The following is a 19,612-nucleotide window of genomic DNA, read 5'->3' on the forward strand; positions in this document are numbered from 1 at the left end:
TGAAATATGTTAATTTTATTGTTACCAAACCAAAATGTTTTGTACGGGTACTCTTTACTATAATGTTCTTGCTCAGACTTTGGTTCTGATATTGAACCACATGTCAAGCTTGATTTTCTCTGTAATCTGTTTATAGCAAATTTTTGATATTATTGATTTAATTCATCAAAATGAAATCAAGTAAGTACAGTTGTCTTCTTTTTCTACAATGTTCTAGTATGTTATCTTGATATCTCAAAAAAGTTAGGCCATATATTTTTCTTATACATTCAGTTGAAAATTTATCATCGGTGCCATTAACAACAATAAATTTGCTAATTATTGTCCATATTGTCCATAATACACATACACCTTGTAAATTTACCAATAGTTGTTTATTGCCTAGCCACAGCAGAGCTCTAATTGAAATAAGGTTGGACAGAAACTGAGGAAAAAATATTAAAAAGGCAAAGCAATGGAGACTTTTGCATCAAACTGTTATTTCAAGCACACTACTAGGGATAAATTGATATTTTTTTTTACATAAAGGAATTGCAAGGTAAATGAACTCCAGAGTTATAAATCTATGTTCTTTATCATAAAATCTCTTTTGTGACAGTAAAGTGTACAGAAAAGCAATTAATGTAACATCTGTAACTAGGTGTATGGGTTAAATATTGAGAAATTTAATTAAGAGATTATGCATTTGAAAGGTAAACTTTCACAGTATTTTTGCAATGGCATTGTTAAATTGTTTCAGTTTGCATGATAGATTTTGACTGACTTTTGTAAGCTATAACGGCACAATAAAATCAGTTTTAACATACCAGTAGCTTATTTTAGAACTTGATAGAATAAACGTGTATTTTATATACATGTATTGCTTGAGAAAAAGTCATCTGATGTGTTAATAAGTACATGTATCTTAATAGAGTGCTAATATTGACATTTTTAGCTCGACTATTCGATAAGAAAAAGTAGAGCTATTGTAGTCACCCAAGCGTTGGCGTCTGCGTCGGCGTCGGCGTAACCACTTATGTTAAAGTTTTTGTAATAGTTCAAATATTTTCAAAGTCCATTGACATATGGCTTTGAAACTTTGCACACTTGTTCACCATCATAACCCCAACCTGTAGACAGGAGGAGGTAACTCTATCAAGCATTTTGACAGAATTATGCCCCTTTTTCAACTTAGAATTTACGTTAAAGTTTTTGTAATACCTCAAATATTTTCAAAGTCCATTGACATATGGGTTTGAAACTTTGCACACTTGTTCACCATCATGACCCCAACCTGTATACAGGAGGAGGTAACTCTATCAAGCATTTTGACAGAATTGTGTCCCTTTTTCGACTTAGAATTTACGTTAAAGTTTTTGTAATACCTCAAATATTTTCAAAGTCCATTGACATATTCCCCCACCCCTTTGGATAAAAGTCATGCTTATAATCTCTGCAATTTGAAACTTTGCACACTTGTTCACCATCATGACCCCAACTTGTAGACAGGAGGAGGTAACTCTATCAAGCATTTTGACAGAATTATGCCCCTTTTTCGACTTAGAATTTATGTTAAAGTTTTTGTAATAGTTCAAATATTTTCAAAGTCCATTGACATATGGCTTTGAAACTTTGCACACTTGTTCACCATCATGACCCCAACCTGTAAACAGGAGGAGGTAACTGTATCAAGCATTGTTTTTACTATCAAGCACTAAGAATAGTCGAGCGTTGCTGTCCTACCGACAGCTCTTGTTAGAAATATATAATGACCTACATGCAGGTTAGAACATGACTGCATGATGAAAATACATGTCAGATTGAAACTTATTAAAACAATAATTATCAGAAAACAACATGATAGCGATGGTGATATTAATTTAATATACAATCAAACACTAGTAGACTTAGAGAATCATGAAAATTAAGTATAAACTGCAATACTCGTATGATATGAACACTGATGTCCAAGGTTGTGTAAATCTATAATTTGACCTGATTAATTCTAGAAAGACCTCAGTGCTTAGTTATTTACTTTTTATTTTCAGATTGCAAGCCATGACACATATTGCACTCAAGGATTTGAAAAATACAAAACCAAAATAGACTAACAGATTGATTAGACCTGTGACAAGTTGTTATATCACTCGTAAGCTAGAAAAATGAATAGCTATTCAGAGTCCGCCCCGCAGGTAAAGAAAAAGAAGTATGGACCTAAAAAAGATTTCTTATCACGTCTAAGTTTTGATTCTGATTCCGCTTCAAGTTCTTCAGGTGATAAATTCAACCATTTTGCGGACAGGTTTTCCAATTTATGTAATGGAAATAAGCAGTCGACACTGAATCAGTCTGAAAAAGGATTAAACCAGTCTCAGAAAAGTTTTGACCATGGATTTAACCATCCTGCAAGAAGGCAGTCATCAGAGGAACAGAAATTTTCCCTTAATGCAAGCAATCAATCTTTAGGAAATTCTGTATATGAATTTGACCAGTCGGCAGCTAAATCTACATATTTAAATAACCAGTCTGTTAAAAAACATTGTGAGCAGAATAATCTTTTAAATGCTAATAATCACTCAGTTAAGAGACAGTCTTCTGATATACGAAGAAAATTTCATACAGAAGACATTGATAAATATGGAAAGAACAGTCATCCTACAAAAAGACAGAGTTCTTCTACGAACCAGTCTACAGACAGTAAGGAGCCAGCCTCGAGTATTTTCAGAAGATTTTCTTCAGGGACTGATAGTTCAGCTGCATCAAAAAGAACAGAAAGAAGTGCTGACAGCATCTCTATGATGTCCCTTCCTGATGAGCTTCGTTTAAGTTTTTCAGAATTAGAGGAAGGGTCTTTGCAACTTGATGACCTTGACCTTGAATACTGTCCTACAGAAGGTGGAAATGATAATGCTGCAGTCCATTTTGATGATGATGAGAAGAGCTTGGAGCATGATAGTGACCTACATAAACTTGCTGCAGTCATTTCATCAACATCAGAACAGCAAACTGGGGACAAACAAATAACTGAAATGACTAAGGTGTCAGAGGAATTTATGACAAAAGACAGTCAGTCATCAAGGAAGGAGCAAAATAATGTTACTGTAAAGTCTGAGAACAATAGCAGTAGTAATATTACATGGGATGACATTGTGCAGTGGGGAGTCAATGCTCAACAGGTAAGGAGATTGTTATATTTTAATGTAAATTGAATGCAGATATATCTATAATTTTAAAAAGATATAAGTCTTTGAAACAAATATCATAACCACAGTGCTATTTTTAGCGATAAGATTTGTGTCAATTTATTTTCACTATAAGTTTTTTTCAGCCAATAAATTTTTCACCAATATATTTTGATAAACAAATCTTCTTTTTTTTCTTCAAAAAATGCAAAGTTTTTTTCCACATAGGTGTCTATTCAGTTAGTTTAACTACATTTTTACGAAGCTTTAATTGAAGCCATGATTTTTATGATACCATAATGATATTATCCTACCTTTCAATCACACAAATATAAGAAGACTACATGTAGTGGTTTTACTTTTTTGAATTACTTAAACTCGTATTTCAAAGTCAAAATGTTGCATTTTATTCATTTTAAAAGGCCATTGATACCATAAATTGTATGTTCCTTAAAGTTACTTGAGAACTTAATTTTTGTTGGTGCCGTTACCTGGTTAGGACTGAAGATAACTCAGAAGATAACTCATTGACAAATTTTGTGCCTTTAGAATTTGAAGATAGTAGCAAATCAATGTGGTACATTTAGTATTTGATTTGGTACATATTTTTACACTTCCAACCTTAGCAGACGCCATAGTTGCAAAAATGGGGACTAAATGCAAGAGTAAGTGTTAACATTAGGGAAATGTGTGTTTTAATATGGCATCCCTTTGTTCTAGCTCCAGAATCATTTAAATGATGCATTGGTAATTTTTGCCTGGTTGAACTTTATTTTATCATAATATGTTTTCAGTATTTTGAATTTTCTTTGGTCTGACAAATTTTAATTTTCCATTTGTTTTTGTCGTGAAATAAATTTATAAAAATGATAAAAACGATGCTTTAATCTAAAGCACTGCTATTATGATGGCTGCAACATTATTGTTGTCATTGAAGTCCACTATTTAAATACTTTAAAAGGTACAGTTGTGAGACAAGGGGCATAATTCTGAAAGCAATTTTGTTGGGGTTATGCCCCTTTTTAACTTGAAATATTAAAGTTGTCGGTCTCTTTCTTATGATACAGATGTTTTATTCAATACAAAATTATAAATCACAACATATTTCAAAGTGATTACTCTGTAGTAATAATTATGTATCATCTGCTACTACTTTGTTTATAAGTATTGATCTCAATTTAAGATTTGTTCATGTTACAGAATGTTCATTATGTACAAAGTATATATAAACTTACAGGAGATATTATAATTATAAAATGGATTGGAAATATTTCAGTGATTTGAAGTATGTTTCTTAAAGTGTAAATTTTTGTGTGAATTTTAGAAAAGAATACTTCCAAAATGCTTGAATGAAATAAAAATGGTAGTCACAGTGTGTTGCCTTAAAATTGAATGGTACAAGCATAAAATCATTGCTTAACTGCTTAAGAGATAAAACGTTTTTTACACTAGCAAAATAATATTTTGTTTTGAAACATTTATTCTGTTAATGTACAATATTCATGTGTTTTAAATAACAGAGACATTCTATTTTATACTCGTTACTCTTTTGAGAATCGACCATTATAAGATAATATAATTAAAGGGACTCCACTGAGGTTTAAAAGCCTAAAAATATAACATTTGAATTTCTTGCATAATGAGCTGGGGCACTTTAAACAGAAATATATGCAAATATAGTTAAGAAATATACCTTGAAATAAATTAAAAATTGTATTTTTATGCTTTTCTTAGAAAAGCGTTTAAACGCTTTTCATTTTGGGTCATTTGTTTACAATTTGAATAATTATTCTGGAAAAACAAAGTGCGCAAATGATCTGAAATTTTGCACAAAGATTGTGGTCTAAACCTACATCAAATGGTACATTTATCTGGAAAAAATATTTTCAGTCCCATCATGTCAAAAAAACCTCAGTGGAGTCCCTTTAATATAGAAACAAATTCCTCATATATTATTTTTTTCTTTCTTAAATTTTACCTGCTTAAAACAGAAGACCCTTAACAATTTCATATTGAAATTTGCTTTTTGCAAAATAATATATGTAATACTTGACATTATGAATATTGTTGTTGACAGATAAAATTCCCTTTTTTCTCCGAAACAACATGAAATTCCCTTACCAGAGGGCCTAGCCTGATTCTTCTTTATGGTCAATAGGTTGATGTTGAATACATTAACCTCTTACCTGCTGGAACTGAACATGCCACCAGTATTAAGAGCCAGGCCAACCTGCTCATCAGTGCATTCTGACCAGGCTATACTTGTATAATGTTGAATTTAAATGTTGATATAAATAACTGTGCATGAGAATGCAAAATTTATATTTTTGTTATTTCGCTAGTTATTATGTAATACAATACAACCATCCTGTTGAGATTACTGTTATAATTATTGCACTCAACACTAGAATTAAATGTAACAACGCTACTGTGATTTTATATTCAGAAAATAAAAAGGAATATTATATCACAGTAAGCATAAAACTCTTGTATTAAATGAAACTGATTCAGTGTAGTCTTCAATGTGCATCTTTTGTTTTGAAAGAAATGTGTGCAGATGGTACTTACTTCATTTTATCGGGCATCTGGATAAAACTGATGACTTTTCTGTTAACCAATTGGAATACTTGTAACCTTAAAACAAAATATTATAAAATAAATAATTTGACTTGACTGCCGTGGGATTTGTAATAAAAAGTGATCACTACCTATGAGACAGAGTAACAAGTTAAGACATATTGAATATTACAGGTATCAACTGTTGGTAGCACTGGTGAAGTCTTGAAACAGAAGAAAACAATATCACCAAGACGATCTAGTAAGAACAAACATATGGAAAACGTATCTTGTCAGGTGTGCGGAGACATGGCTGCAGGTTTCTATTGTGGGGCCTTCATTTGTGAAGCTTGCAAGGTATGTGTTAATTTGTTCATCTTTAAATTATACATTATGCCTCTAGTATAGTGCTATTTTGGATAGTTTGATTTTGCTTTTGATGTTGAAAGATTGTTTGACATCCTCGCCCTTGTATGTTATAGTATCACAGTTTTCATAAAGACTTTATTAATTTATGTATGAACGAACTGAGCCTGCTACTCTGTTGAATTAATGTAAAAAACAAGTCCTGCTACCCTATTGTATTTATGCAATGAACTCACCCAACTATATATACCAACTGTTTAAGAGTTAATAGTTGGCCTGGGCCTGTTATAATCAGATGCTAAGACACAAATTTAATATGTTACATGATCTATAAGTACTACACATTATATAAGAGAGGATGCATAGTTAATATTTTGAAGCCTTTTAAACAAGAGTTAGTTTGTTATGAAAAAAAATAAAACCACAAAAAAAAACCCCAGAAGAAACAACATCATTACAGAAAAACTTTCACCGAAACTACTACTTGTGCTTGCTTTTATCATGGCTGCATTACCTTAAACACAACCTTGATTAAATGGAAACATCTGGATGCTGTCAATATCATTTCTATAAAGAGGTGTTAAGTTGAATATTATGATAAGTTACAGATCTTCTGCCCTATTTGTATGTACTTTTATGTGTACTGTACCAGATGAAAATAAATCTGTTGCATGTAAAATATAGATTGCTGTTTTATCTTATGACCATTGTATGAAATATTTCTGTTATCATATTATATATAACAACATGCCAGGTTTAAAGATTTTTATTTAACAGTTTAAATTTTGCCAATGCCGGTATATATATGAAAACGCCCAAAAACATTTTTGTGTTGCCTCTACAGAGTAGTGGCGACATATAGGGACCACTTCTCCGTTGTCTGTCCGTCCGTCTGTCTGTCCGTCACAAAACTTGTCCGGACTACTCCTCATAAACTACTGGTGCAATTTCATCCAAACTTTACAGGAATGATTAGTACAAAGTCTAGTTGTGCATATTGTCAGCATTTTCCGGTTCAATGATTTTTGTAAGAGTTATGGCCCTTTAATAATTTTTATTTTTAAAGTTTGTCCGGACTACTTCTCTTATACCACTAATGCAATTTCAATGAAACTTTACAGGATTGATCTGTAGCTCAAGTCCTTTTACATATTGCACGGGTTTTTCGGTTGAATGATTTTTGGCTGAGTTATGGCCCTTTGATAAAAAGGTGTTTTTTTCTGTGTGTTGCCAGATACACAAAAGTTTGTCCGGACTCACTCCTCATAAACTACTGGTGCAATTTTATCCAAACTTTACAGGAATGATCAGTACCAAGTCTAATTGTGCATTGTCCATCTGTCTGTCCGTCTGTCACAAAACTTGTCCCAACATGAAATTGGCCATCATGAGGCGACACATGTGATCACTGATTGCTCTTGTTTATGAGAGGAAAAACTAAAAAGGCCCTTCTTAAATTTTATAAAATCAGCTCTACGTTTTTGCACGATTTTAATGAGATGGCAAAGTGTTTTGAGTATTAAACATATCAATCCAGAGAAAATAGCCCCTACTACATGGGTTTTCATACATAGAAAAAACTACATGGCTAGATCAAATATATTTATAATATATCGTGCATTGTTTTATGATAAAAATCATCTCTACCCTTAAGGTAACATTCGTGACAAATATAGTAACATTTTTCACTGAAAGTACATATTAAGATATTTTATATCTATAACCTTGTTGAGTACATTCTTTGCCGAAAAGTACAAGTCATTCCTATTGTTTAAAAAAGACCAATTTCTTAGAAGGCATCTCAATATCAATGCACATAAAAATTATTCTTGTCTGAAATTTAAAAGCCAGGAGCATTGATATTTGGGAAATTAATATCATGTAACATTGTCTTGAGGAACTTTACAAAATGTTAATTTTGAAAACAGTAACTTGCATATTAATATTTTCTGAAAGTTCAAGAGCTATGATGTTTGGTATATAGTATAATCTTTACAAGTCTTTACAAGTATTAAAGAGAAATATCAAGAATCCTAGGGTAAAATAAGTCGCCCCCTTGAGAATGTTTCATTTTACTTTTTTCCATTTACTAAAGTCATCAATTTAGGCCAAAATTTAGCCTCTTGTAAATTTTCAGCTCTGTTGTGCAACTTATGAAATGTTTCTAATTTTATGACTTTTGGGCTACTAACAATATGTCCATTTCATGATATTTTTCTTTATTTTATTATTATGCCCCCACTTCAAAGAGAGAGGGGGTATATTGCTTTGCATTTGTTTGTCTGTCGGTCCGTAGACCAAATGGTTTCCACGGAGTGATAACTAAGAAACCCTTAGGCCTAGGGAACTTCAAACTTTGGTATGGGTAATTGGTCATGACCAGTAGATGAACCCTAATTGATTTTGGGGTCAAGGGGTCAAAGGTCAAGGTCACATTGACCTCATAAGTAAAAACGGTATCCGATCAATAACTAAAGAACGCTTAGGCCTAGGAACTTCAAACTTGGTATGGTGATTGGTCATGACCAGCAGATGACCCCTATTGATTTTGGGGTCAAGGGGTCAAAGGTCAAGGTCACATTGACCTTGTAGGTACAAACGGTTTCCGATCAATAACTAAAGAACGCTTAGGCCTAGGAACTTCAAACTTGGTATGATGATTGGTCATGACCAGCAGATGACCCCTATTGATTTTGAGTGAGACTAAAAAAAGGATTGGAGCACCACACTAAATACCGTATTCTGGTATATACCGGACAAGGCGCTTGACTGAAAAAATGCTAAAATTTTGTCTTTTTACGCAACGGAATGTACTTTAATATGTCTTATTCATCTTTTCACACCGATTTAGGTATGATATTGAATGAAAAATGTAAATATCGGCGAAAAAAACGATATTTGTCTATTTTGTGATCATGATTTCTGCAAGCGTCTAGAGGTACTGCTCCAATCCTGTATTGAGTTAAATCCATTGATTTTGGGGTCAAGGGGTCAAAGGTCAAGGTCACATTGACCTTGTAGGTAAAATGGTTTCCTATCAATAACTAAAGAATGCTTAAGCCTAGGAACTTCAAACTTGGTATGATGATTGGTCATGACCAGTAGTTGACCCCTATTGATTTTGGGGTCAAGGGCTCAGTGTCATATTGACCTTGTACTTAACGACGGTTTCTGACCAATAACTCAACAACTCAAGTTGCCTTGGTTGATATTTTTATATAAAACTAAAAATGCTTTTGGTATACACATTTGAAGGTCTTATGTAATATAACAACTTGGCTGTCATTAATGAGGCCTACATGATTCATAAAATTTATGCATATATTATTTTGTAAGATTTGTAATAACTCAAATTGTTGCACACAACCTATGGGGTCACAATAATTATTACCTTGTGACTAGTCATGACCAGTAGATACTAGATAACCCTTATTAATTTTTTGTTCAGTGGGTCAGAAGTCATGCATAATAACCTGATCACATGACTAATTGACTGCCAATAGGGGGCATACATATTTTACAAACATATCTTGTTTACATTAATGTTATGTTAATTTTGTTCTACAGAAATTTTACATGAGAGCTTACAAGCAAGATAAATTGAAGTATGTTTGCCTGCGAGAAAAAAAGTGTATTATTACCAAAGAAAGTAGAGTACAGTGCCAGTATTGCAGGTTTCAGAAATGTGTCAGTCTCAACATGTTTATACCTAAACAAGGTATGTGTCCATATATTATACCTAAACAAGGTATGTGCCCATATATTATACCTTATGTGACTATGTTTTATACCTAAACAAGATATGTGACCATGTTTTATACCTAAACAAGTTATGTGACAATATATTTCACCTAAGAAGATATGTTACTTTGTTTTAAACTTCGTAAGTTATGTGTCACCATATATTATACCTAAATGAGATATGTTATGTGCTATCATGTATTATACCTAAACAAAGCGTGAGGCACTATATACCTAAACAAAGTCATGTTCAAAAAAAGTTTAAAACATGTATATGTATAAAACTATATTCCATAGCAAGATTACCATATCTTGAGGGTCAGGAATTAAAGTTTATAGAATTGGTATTGTTTAAATGTAACTATTAAAAAGTTTAATCAATTATTGTATTTTGAATATAATTATTTAATTATTAAAATAAAAAAAAATTTTATTATTATTTACATAATGTTTTGTCATTAAGGTGAAGGTGAGTCGAACAAAGACACACAGATGTCGGACATTCCATGCCGTGTCTGCTCGGCACCGTCATCGGGGTTTCATTTTGGAGCTATAACTTGTGAAGGCTGCAAGGTATTCCAGCTTTAAATATACTCAGCTCTGTGTAATTATTTTAAAGAAAACCAACAACTTTTTTAACATATATTGAATTGTTTTATATACCCAAGGTTAATCGGGGTTTTCATTGTTAACGTATTGTATTCTCCTTGACCCTTGGCCAAATCAGTTGTTTTCATTGGCACATCTGTTGCCTCAGAATAAAATGAAAACCCAGGGTTTCAACTCATTTTGTTTTGATAAAATTTTCACAGCATTGGAAAACAAAACATCTGTGCCTTAAGTTACGTCTGTATGTTTATTTTTTTAAGTAACAACTGTGTGTATGATGCAAAATAGCGAATGCATTTATAAATGTTTTTATATTGACTGCTTTCTTGGAAAATGTTTTTTATTTTGTTAATGGGTTAAAATGATAAAAGCATATGCAGAGTGCAATAAGGGGAAGTACTGATTTGTAGGGGCGAAAGACTTTTTATTATGCCCCCCCCCCCCCTCCCTCCCTTCAGATAGCAAAAAATATATTTTTTTTATTTTCATATTTCTCTTTTTGTTTTTGGATAGGAAAGCATATACCATAGGTTTAAAATTGGAGAGTAATTCCAGCCTGTAACTGAAAATTCTATACATTCTATTTTCTCTATACGATAATATGTTATTAGCTTAATTTGACTTGTTTTGTCTCATAAACTTGTTGTACATTAAATTTGTCTCCTAGACAATGTTGCAGTTTTTACATGTGAAACAGAAGAAGATTTTAACTTTGGTCAGCTTGTTTGTATAATAATAATATAACTAGGAACATTGTTAAAGTTAATGTAGATATATTGTATATTGATTTTTAAAAAGTAAGAAAAAGGACACTAAGAAATTTTATTTCTGTGTCATAAATTTATTAACAAACCTGGAACCCCTGAAAAATTAAAATCTACATTTGTTGATCCCATTGGTCAGTATGTACAGTTCACATTATCACCTACATATAAACTTCACGTACATATAAACAGTTGATGGTCAAACATAGCAGGCTGTCCAGCGTCCCTAAAATTCCTAAAAAATCCTAATTTTTTTCAGTTTGGCTAAAATTCCTAAAAAATGAAAAAATCAAAGGGAATTCCTAAAAAAGCCCTATTTTTTCACTTAAATTCCTATTTTTTAGCTCACCTGTCACAAAGTGACAGGGTGAGCTTTTGTGATCGCTTTTCGTCTGGCGTCCGTCCGTCGTCCGTCCGTCCGGCGTCCATCCGTAAACTTTTACTTTAAATGACATCTCCTCATAAACCACTAAGCCAATTTCATCCAAACTTCACAGGAATGTTCCTTTGGTGGTCACCTTTATAAATTATTCAAAGAATTTAATTCCATGCAGAACTCTGGTTGCCATGGCAACCGAAAGAAAAAACTTTAAATATCTTCTTTTAAAAAACCATAAGAGCTAGAGCTTAGATATTTGGCATGAAACATCTTCTAGTGAGTGTCTACCAAGTTTGTTCAAATAAAAGCCCTTGGGTCAAAATTGGCCCCGCCCCGGGGGGTCATTGATTTTCCCTATATGCATATAGTAAAAACTTAAAAAATCTTCTTTTAAAGAACCCAAAGAGCTAGAGCTAAAATATTTAGCATCAAACATGTTCTAATAGGTGTCTCACTGTCTACCAAGTTTGTTTAAATAAAAGCCCTGGGGTCAAAATTGGCCCCGCCCCGGGGGGTCATTGATTTTCCCTATATGCATATAGTAAAAACTTAAAAAATCTTCTTTTAAAGAACTAAATGAGCTATGGCTAAGATATTGAGCATCAAACGTGTTCTAATAGGTGTCTACCAAGTTTGTTCAAATAAAAGCCCTGGGGTCAAAATTGGCCCCCGCCCCAGGGGGTCATTGATTTTCCCTATATGCATATAGTAAAAACTTAAAAAAATCTTCTTTTTAAGAACCAAAAGAGTTAGAGCTAAGATATTTCGCATGAAACATGTTCTAATAAGTGTCTACCAAGTTTGTTCAAATAAAAGCCCTGGGGTCAAAATTGGCCCCGCCCCGGGGGGTCATTGATTTTCCCTATATGCATATAGTAAAAACTTAAAAAGTCTTCTTTTAAAGAACTCAAAGAGCTATGGCTAAGATATTGAGCATCAAACATGTTCTAATAAGTGTCTACCAAGTTTGTTCAAATAAAAGCCCTGGGGTCAAAATTGGCCCCGCCCCAGGGGGTCATTTATTTTCCCTATATGCATATAGTAAAAACTTAAAAAATCTTCTTTTAAAGAACCAAAAGAGTTAGAGCTAAGATATTTAGCATGAAACAATGTTCTAATAAGTGTCTACCAAGTTTGTTCAAATAAAAGCCCTGGGGTCAAAATTGGCCCCGCCCCGGGGGGTCATTGATTTTCCCTATATGCATATAGTAAAAACTTAAAAAATCTTCTTTTAAAGAACTCAAAGAGCTATGGCTAAGATATTGAGCATCAAACATGTTCTAATAGGTGTCTACCAAGTTTGTTCAAAATTTAAAAGCCCTGGGGTCAAAATTGGCACCGCCCGGGGGTCATTGATTTTCCTTATATGTGTATAGCAAAAACTTAAAAAATCTTCTTTGAAAAAAAACCCAAATAGCTAGAGTTAAAAATATTAAGCATGAAACATCTTGTAATGAGTGTCTACAAAGCTTTGTTCAAATAAAGACCTGGGGTCAAAATTGGCCCCGCCCCGGGGGTCAATTGATTTTCTTTATTAATGTGTATAGCAAAAACTTAAAATCTTCTTTGAAAAAACCCCCAAATAGCTAAGTTAAGATATTAAGCATGAAAACATCTTCTAGTAAGTGTCTACAAAATTTGTTCAAAAATAAAAGCCCTGGCCCGACCCCAGGGATGTCATTGTTTTTAACTATATTGTTGTATAGTAAAAAACTTAAAAAAAAATCCTTCCTTTAAAAAGCCCATGAGCTAGAGCTTAGATGTTTAGCAAATGAAACATCTTCTTATTGTGTCTACCAAGTTTGTGCAAATAAAAGCCCTTGGGTTAAATTGGCCCTGCAACGTTGGGGGGGGGGGCTATATACAGGTGAGCGACCTCAGGGCCATCATGGCCCTCTTGTTTTTATCTTTTGTGATAAACATGTCGCGAAACAACCATGTTTCAATCACAACCTAAATTCGAACACAGTCAGTGGAGCTGATGTCATGTCTGACTAAATTGCATATACATTGTAGTCACATGTTGTATTTACCTCAACTCATGCAGAAATGCTATACTTGATTGTCAGGTGTTATCAAGAAAAATAATAAGAAACTGTTTGTTTTAAATGGAACAATGAAAATTGTCCGACTTTGACTATATCAAAATAGTCACTGAATAAAAATATTCCAAGGAAGTTACAATGACATTTTTGTTGGCCACAGAGTTTTACCATTTACCTCAGTCTTAGATGTTTTTAAAGGAACTATTTACATGATTTACAAACTAATTTCATCAAACTTTATGTAAGGGGTCCTTATTATAAAAATCTTAAATTTGTAAATCAAGTTATTTTCAAGTGATTACTAGAACAGATCTTTGTAAGTGATACCAGACAAGTTTTCATATTTGCTAATTATAAGGTGGGCAACGTAAACTGGCAGTAAAATGATTGGAATGCTTTTAAACCATTTTGCTACCCAATTAGCGTACTAATAAGTGACACCTTCAGCTGCCCTTTTTGTACACACTAACATGTACTGAACATATGTTATAACATATAGGGCAAGTTTTTTAAAATCTGGAAAACAACTGTTGAAAATCATTGAAAAAAACTGACACTGTTGTGAAATTTTCTACAATTTACTTATACAAATTCATCATAGGTGTATACCCTGCTGTTTGAATTTAAGTTTAAACATTCCTGGGAATGACTTGAGTAGGTCATATCGTTTTTTATTGTTTTTTAAGAAAGATCAAGACTTGTTGAAAATGTACCAACCTTAAAATGAATAGATGTTGATAAGAAATGCATTTATAGCTAAAATAAATCTGAAGCATAATTTCTCCTTCCATTTATTATTGGCTAATCATAGCTTAACTAATTGAATATTGGTTGTTCCGGGATACTTATAATTTTGAAAATGTTTTCATTCTAGTTATGTTTTAATGTAGTTTTTCAGCTCTTTTTAAAGGCAGTTGACCAGTAAATCCATTTCTTCACTATGGAACACTGGTTACACCTTTGCTATCACCGAACTAGAGCATTATTTGTGAGTTACTTTTGTGTCAAATATGCAAAGTTGAGCCCATATCATGGTCTTTTGAGGCCATAATTTAGTTATAAAATTCCAAATTTTAGCCCTAAAATTTCCTTAATTTACCCTAAAATTTCTTTAAAATTGCCCTAAAATTTGCCCTAATTGTTTGTTAGAAGGTGCTGGACAGCCTGACATAGATATTTTTCACATGTTGGCATATTTGTTTATTATGTGAGGACATATGAATTACGACAATCATTTTATAAGCATGCTGTGACTTATATATGAATGTGCGTATGTATACTCAGTGTGTTACAAAACATGTTAACTGATTGTCAATAGTGATTTCTTTATCATTTCATGATGAAGCTGTTGTTCAATAATTGAGAGCATGTATTTGTGGTTATGATGTTATACCCTTGACGAGTAATTAAGATTTGTTCCCCATCCTTCTTTAGCAACTCTAATGGTCTTTTTGGTGACATCTTAAAAAACCATGTGATCTACAACAGGGTTGCCTCTCAAACTAGCAAATGCTGTATCATGCACTATTCCAAAAATAACAACTAACTCTTAAGAGTTCATTGCAGTATGTGCAATCACAAAGTTTCAGTAATTTTTCCCTCTGTATTTTACAGCCAAATAAAGGTTGTTTCCCCTAACCCAAAATAGGTATATTTTCCCCTTAAATGCCCTGGGGGAATTATTCAACAGTACCATGACTTATATTAGCTTGTTGACTAATTTAATTGACTGAAAGATGGAAAGCAGCCTTACATATATCATCTGCTATGTACAATGCATGTGAAATTGAATTGAAATTGAAAATTTTAAAAGATTAGTGGCTAAATGCCATTGATTTTAGGATTCCCCTTTCCTGATATATATATTATATATATATATATATATATATATATATATATATATATATATATATATATATATATATATATATTTCCCTTTCAGAAAGCCACAGGTTGTTTTGAAAATTGAAAAAAAAATCACTGCATACTGAAAGGAAATAGAGGATATTGAATGAGTGTAAGTTCAATACTGAATTTATTGCACGAGTTAAATAACATTATATTATGCGAGCCTCTGGCGAACATAATATTATTTTATTCAACAAGTGCAATAAATTCAGTATTGAACTTACACGAATTTAATATTCTCTTTATCACATACCCAAAATATGTTTAAAGTGAAATAAGAGTCATTTTTCATTGACGCGCCTATAGTATAACGCTAACATTTAGCGCGTCTTTACAGTATGTTTCTATAAAGCTAATGACATCACATCAAAATATATGCACGGCCATGCAAGACTATTTTTACGGAGTTGCAAAATCGGCACGGGTGTGTGATAATATAAAATTCTACAATTTTAACAGAATATTATATTTATTAACAAATGATATGCTATTGTCATATTTGATAGATAACAATGAAAGGCAAAGCCTATTTGTTTGCAAACATAATTTAAGGAAATAGTTTCACACAATTTACTTACATCAGTGAACACTGATTATGTTATGAGACTATCATTATCTGTAATCAAGATTTTATAAAATTTAGGTTTGTGTCATAATATGATAATAAAAGAATTTCCTAGAAAATTAACAATCATTCCATAGATATTCTGTATTTCAATTCTAAGAAAAAAGAATATTTTAAGGATATTGTGTTAAGTCAGATTATATTTCATTAGTTAAAGAGATTGCTCTAAATTAGTGGTAATTTATCATGGCCTCAAATAGTATTTTTTATTCTATTATTTTTGTTCTTACGACTTTTTACTTTCTGAGAACCAGTTTTTGAGAGGGACAAGAAAATTTTCTCAGAATTGTGAAGATAAATTTCGATTAAATTACATTCTACATGATCCCTGTTGGCTTTTGTAATGGATTTCTGTACAAAGAGACTTAAAAATATATATATATATATAGAGGATATTGAAGTTTTTTCTATAAATACATGATTTATTTTCATCGAGTGGTATGAAAATAAATATTTCATGAGTGGCGGTAGCCACGAGTGAAATATGGTAATTTTCATGCCACAAGATGAAAATAAATCATGTATTTATAGAAAAAACTTGAATTTTCTGTTTATTATATACATTTTTATCTTTTTATGCGATAAAATTTGAAAGACTTTCCCTTAAATTTTGTGTCCTGGCAGAATTTAAAGAAAGTAGTCCGGCAAGACACCAGTGAAAATACGGAAAATATGTTTCACTGCAGTGAAAAATAAATTTTTACAGTGAAAATACGGAAAAAGAAAATACGCATTTTATTTCATCAATATTTCTCAATATTTCATTTATAAGTATATGATAAAGATAAATATCTCATTCTTGAACTTCTGTATCGTTAAATTTATTCATTGTTTATACTTGTATGTGTTCACAGCAGTTGTTCAGAAGGCACATAAGTACCTTATTTATAACATTGATTTTTTTCTCTCTTTATTTTTACCCTAACTAATTTTGCCTTACAAAGGTTTCTGTAGACAAATGATGAAGGAAAATTTTCCTTAGATTGTTGAAATAATTAAATTGCAGAAAGATGAAGAAGATTTATGACTTAGTTTAGATTTAGATTTTAGAATTTTGACATTGTTGATTTAACTTTTGTAGGGGTTTTTCCGTCGTATGGCAAAGGAGAGGGAGCCAGAGAAATACCAGTGCAATAAGAAAGGCAACTGTGAAATAAACATGGTGACCCGAAATCTGTGTAAGGCATGTAGATACAAGTCATGTAAACAGGCTGGCATGTCTGTTGAAGGTTAGCAAACTTAATCTCACTTCCTTATATAATTCCTTACATAAATTTACACATTTGCCTTGTTTGTTTGTTTACGCATACATGTAGTATTATTAAATGTTAAAAAATGCATTCAAAGTTTCTGTTTGACTATGAATATTTAATATTAATACAAATCTTTAACTATAAAGTGTGTAGTCAATTGTTCAGAAGATGCGAAGGCTTTATTGCTGAGTGGGTATCCTGACTTTTAATCACTTGTCACTCACCACTTTGTGTTCAAATCCCACCAACTTCAGATTCTTTCATGGGAGGAAAACATCAAGCTAGCCTATGATATGTCGATGGTTGTACTCAGGGTGCTCGATGGTACTCCGGTACTAATGCTATGAGGAGTACCCGAGGTCTTCCTTCCACAAATAAACCTAGAAAATTGCTTTTTTACTGTAACAATGTCTGTGCAACTTAAAACCCAACCTTTTGATTTATTAATTAGAAGTTGAGGATCATGATTTATACATTTATTACATTTTCGTGTACAGGAAGTAGGATTGGTCGTCAACCTAATTCTGTAAAACATGCCATATCAATGGAGTTAAAACAAGGAAAACCTGAGGGAGGTACAGAAATGTTAACAAAGGTGAAGGAAGAACCAATAGATGAATCCAGTGTGGACTTTCTTACAGAAAATAATAAATCAGATAGTTTCTCGTTCTGGGATCAGAATTCAAATACCGGTAATTCAGTGAATAAAGAAACATCCTTACGTGAAAGTGACATAAACTTGGCGAACGTTGTTTCTAAGCAGTCAAGTGTTGTGCAGTCTGTGTCAGATAATGTTGGCACTTGGCCAACTAATAATTTAAGTTTTGCTAACAGAATCACCCCACCACCACCTCCCCCTACAAGTTTAGATGTAGGATCAAAGTTGCCGTCACCCAGTAAAACACAAACATCTGTAGGAAATTACACATACAGACATGAGAATCAACAGACATTAAATGGGAAGCAGGTATCAAAACAAGACAGATATGAGCAGATAGAAATACAAAGTGAGAGACAAATGCCCCCTCCACCAAGAAAGCAGGTCGGAGGTCACCACAGGGGTCAACACAATCCTGTAAATTCCTTAGTGTTCACACCTAGTCCAGTAACACAGTTTTTATCTACTACACCCAATATTGAGAACAAGCATCCCAGGGAAACAAAGATGAACCATAAAGTGCCGTCACCAATGAACATTACTCAGAATATGCACTTATCATCATCCGTACCTCAACAGCCGGTGTACTCTCCCACCAGTACAACTCCTACACGAGCAAGCCCGGTGGAGAATAAACCAATTGATCAGAACAATCTTCTTGGCTCGTTTAAGACAATGACAGACTTTATCAATAAGATTATAGATGCTGGAAAATGTCTGCAGTTATTGAACTACAGGGTATGTAAGCCTAGCTTTTGTCTTAGTTACAACTATGAAAAGATGCATAACAATGGTGATAGGCAACATCAGTGTATTAAAACTAATAATATTGAAAAATATGACATAGATTTATATTTGGTTTACTTTAATAGTTACCATGCTTTATATCTTAAATGGATTTGTTTATCTTTCAAAATGGATTACATCATTCTTAATTTTAAGGGATCATTTCAAAAAAAAAAAAAAAAAGAAGTTCAAAATATGTATATTGTAGACCATGATCAAATAAAGTCATGTAACATAGGGCACTTGTATCATAGTTTGTGGATCTTTCTGTTGAAAATGTGTCGGAGCTAAATTGTATACATATACATACACAGTGTATATGTATACAGGAGTGCATGTATATTTTGCCCGCAATCCGGAGCATGCCCATTGATTGGCTCATTTTTGCTGGGTTTTACTTATTTTGACAGCAGAGAAAGGGAAAGCGATAGAAATATCATATTCAGATGCTTATTCATTGGTTATTTTTTTCTAGGGTTTCATATTGTGACAACTGGGAACGTGTTTTTATGTTTGACTATGATATAAAAGAGAAAGAACATCAAAACACTCGGCAATCTGATTTATACTCGGGGGCTACACCCCCTCGTACAAAACTGATAGCCTCGTGTTTCGATGCTCTTTCTATAACTTACTACACACAGAAATTACATAAGACATATACAAATATGGACACAAAAATATGGAGAAATTTTTCTTTCTTCATTAGTAACTGATTTTGGTGATAAAACAGTCTTTCAAATGTTAAAAAATGTTTCAGT

General features: G+C 32.6%; 1 protein-coding gene across 1 annotated transcript in view; it reads left to right on the top strand.

Annotated features, from left to right (window-relative positions):
* The window catches only part of LOC132719702 (uncharacterized), a 38,472-nt gene that overhangs the window by 5,908 nt on the left and 12,952 nt on the right, over positions 1-19,612 (top strand). Inside the window, exons 2-7 of the mRNA XM_060703539.1 lie at positions 2,028-3,155; positions 5,913-6,074; positions 9,651-9,801; positions 10,288-10,397; positions 17,236-17,383; positions 17,905-18,803. Of these exons, the coding sequence (XP_060559522.1) occupies positions 2,142-3,155; positions 5,913-6,074; positions 9,651-9,801; positions 10,288-10,397; positions 17,236-17,383; positions 17,905-18,803 (2,484 nt within the window). The 5' untranslated portion in view covers positions 2,028-2,141. The remainder of the gene's footprint in view (positions 1-2,027; positions 3,156-5,912; positions 6,075-9,650; positions 9,802-10,287; positions 10,398-17,235; positions 17,384-17,904; positions 18,804-19,612) is intronic.

The sequence above is a fragment of the Ruditapes philippinarum genome, unplaced genomic scaffold (assembly GCF_026571515.1).
Source record: "Ruditapes philippinarum isolate M1 unplaced genomic scaffold, ASM2657151v2 ctg3598_1_1_1_1, whole genome shotgun sequence".
Classification (NCBI taxonomy): domain Eukaryota; kingdom Metazoa; phylum Mollusca; class Bivalvia; order Venerida; family Veneridae; genus Ruditapes; species Ruditapes philippinarum.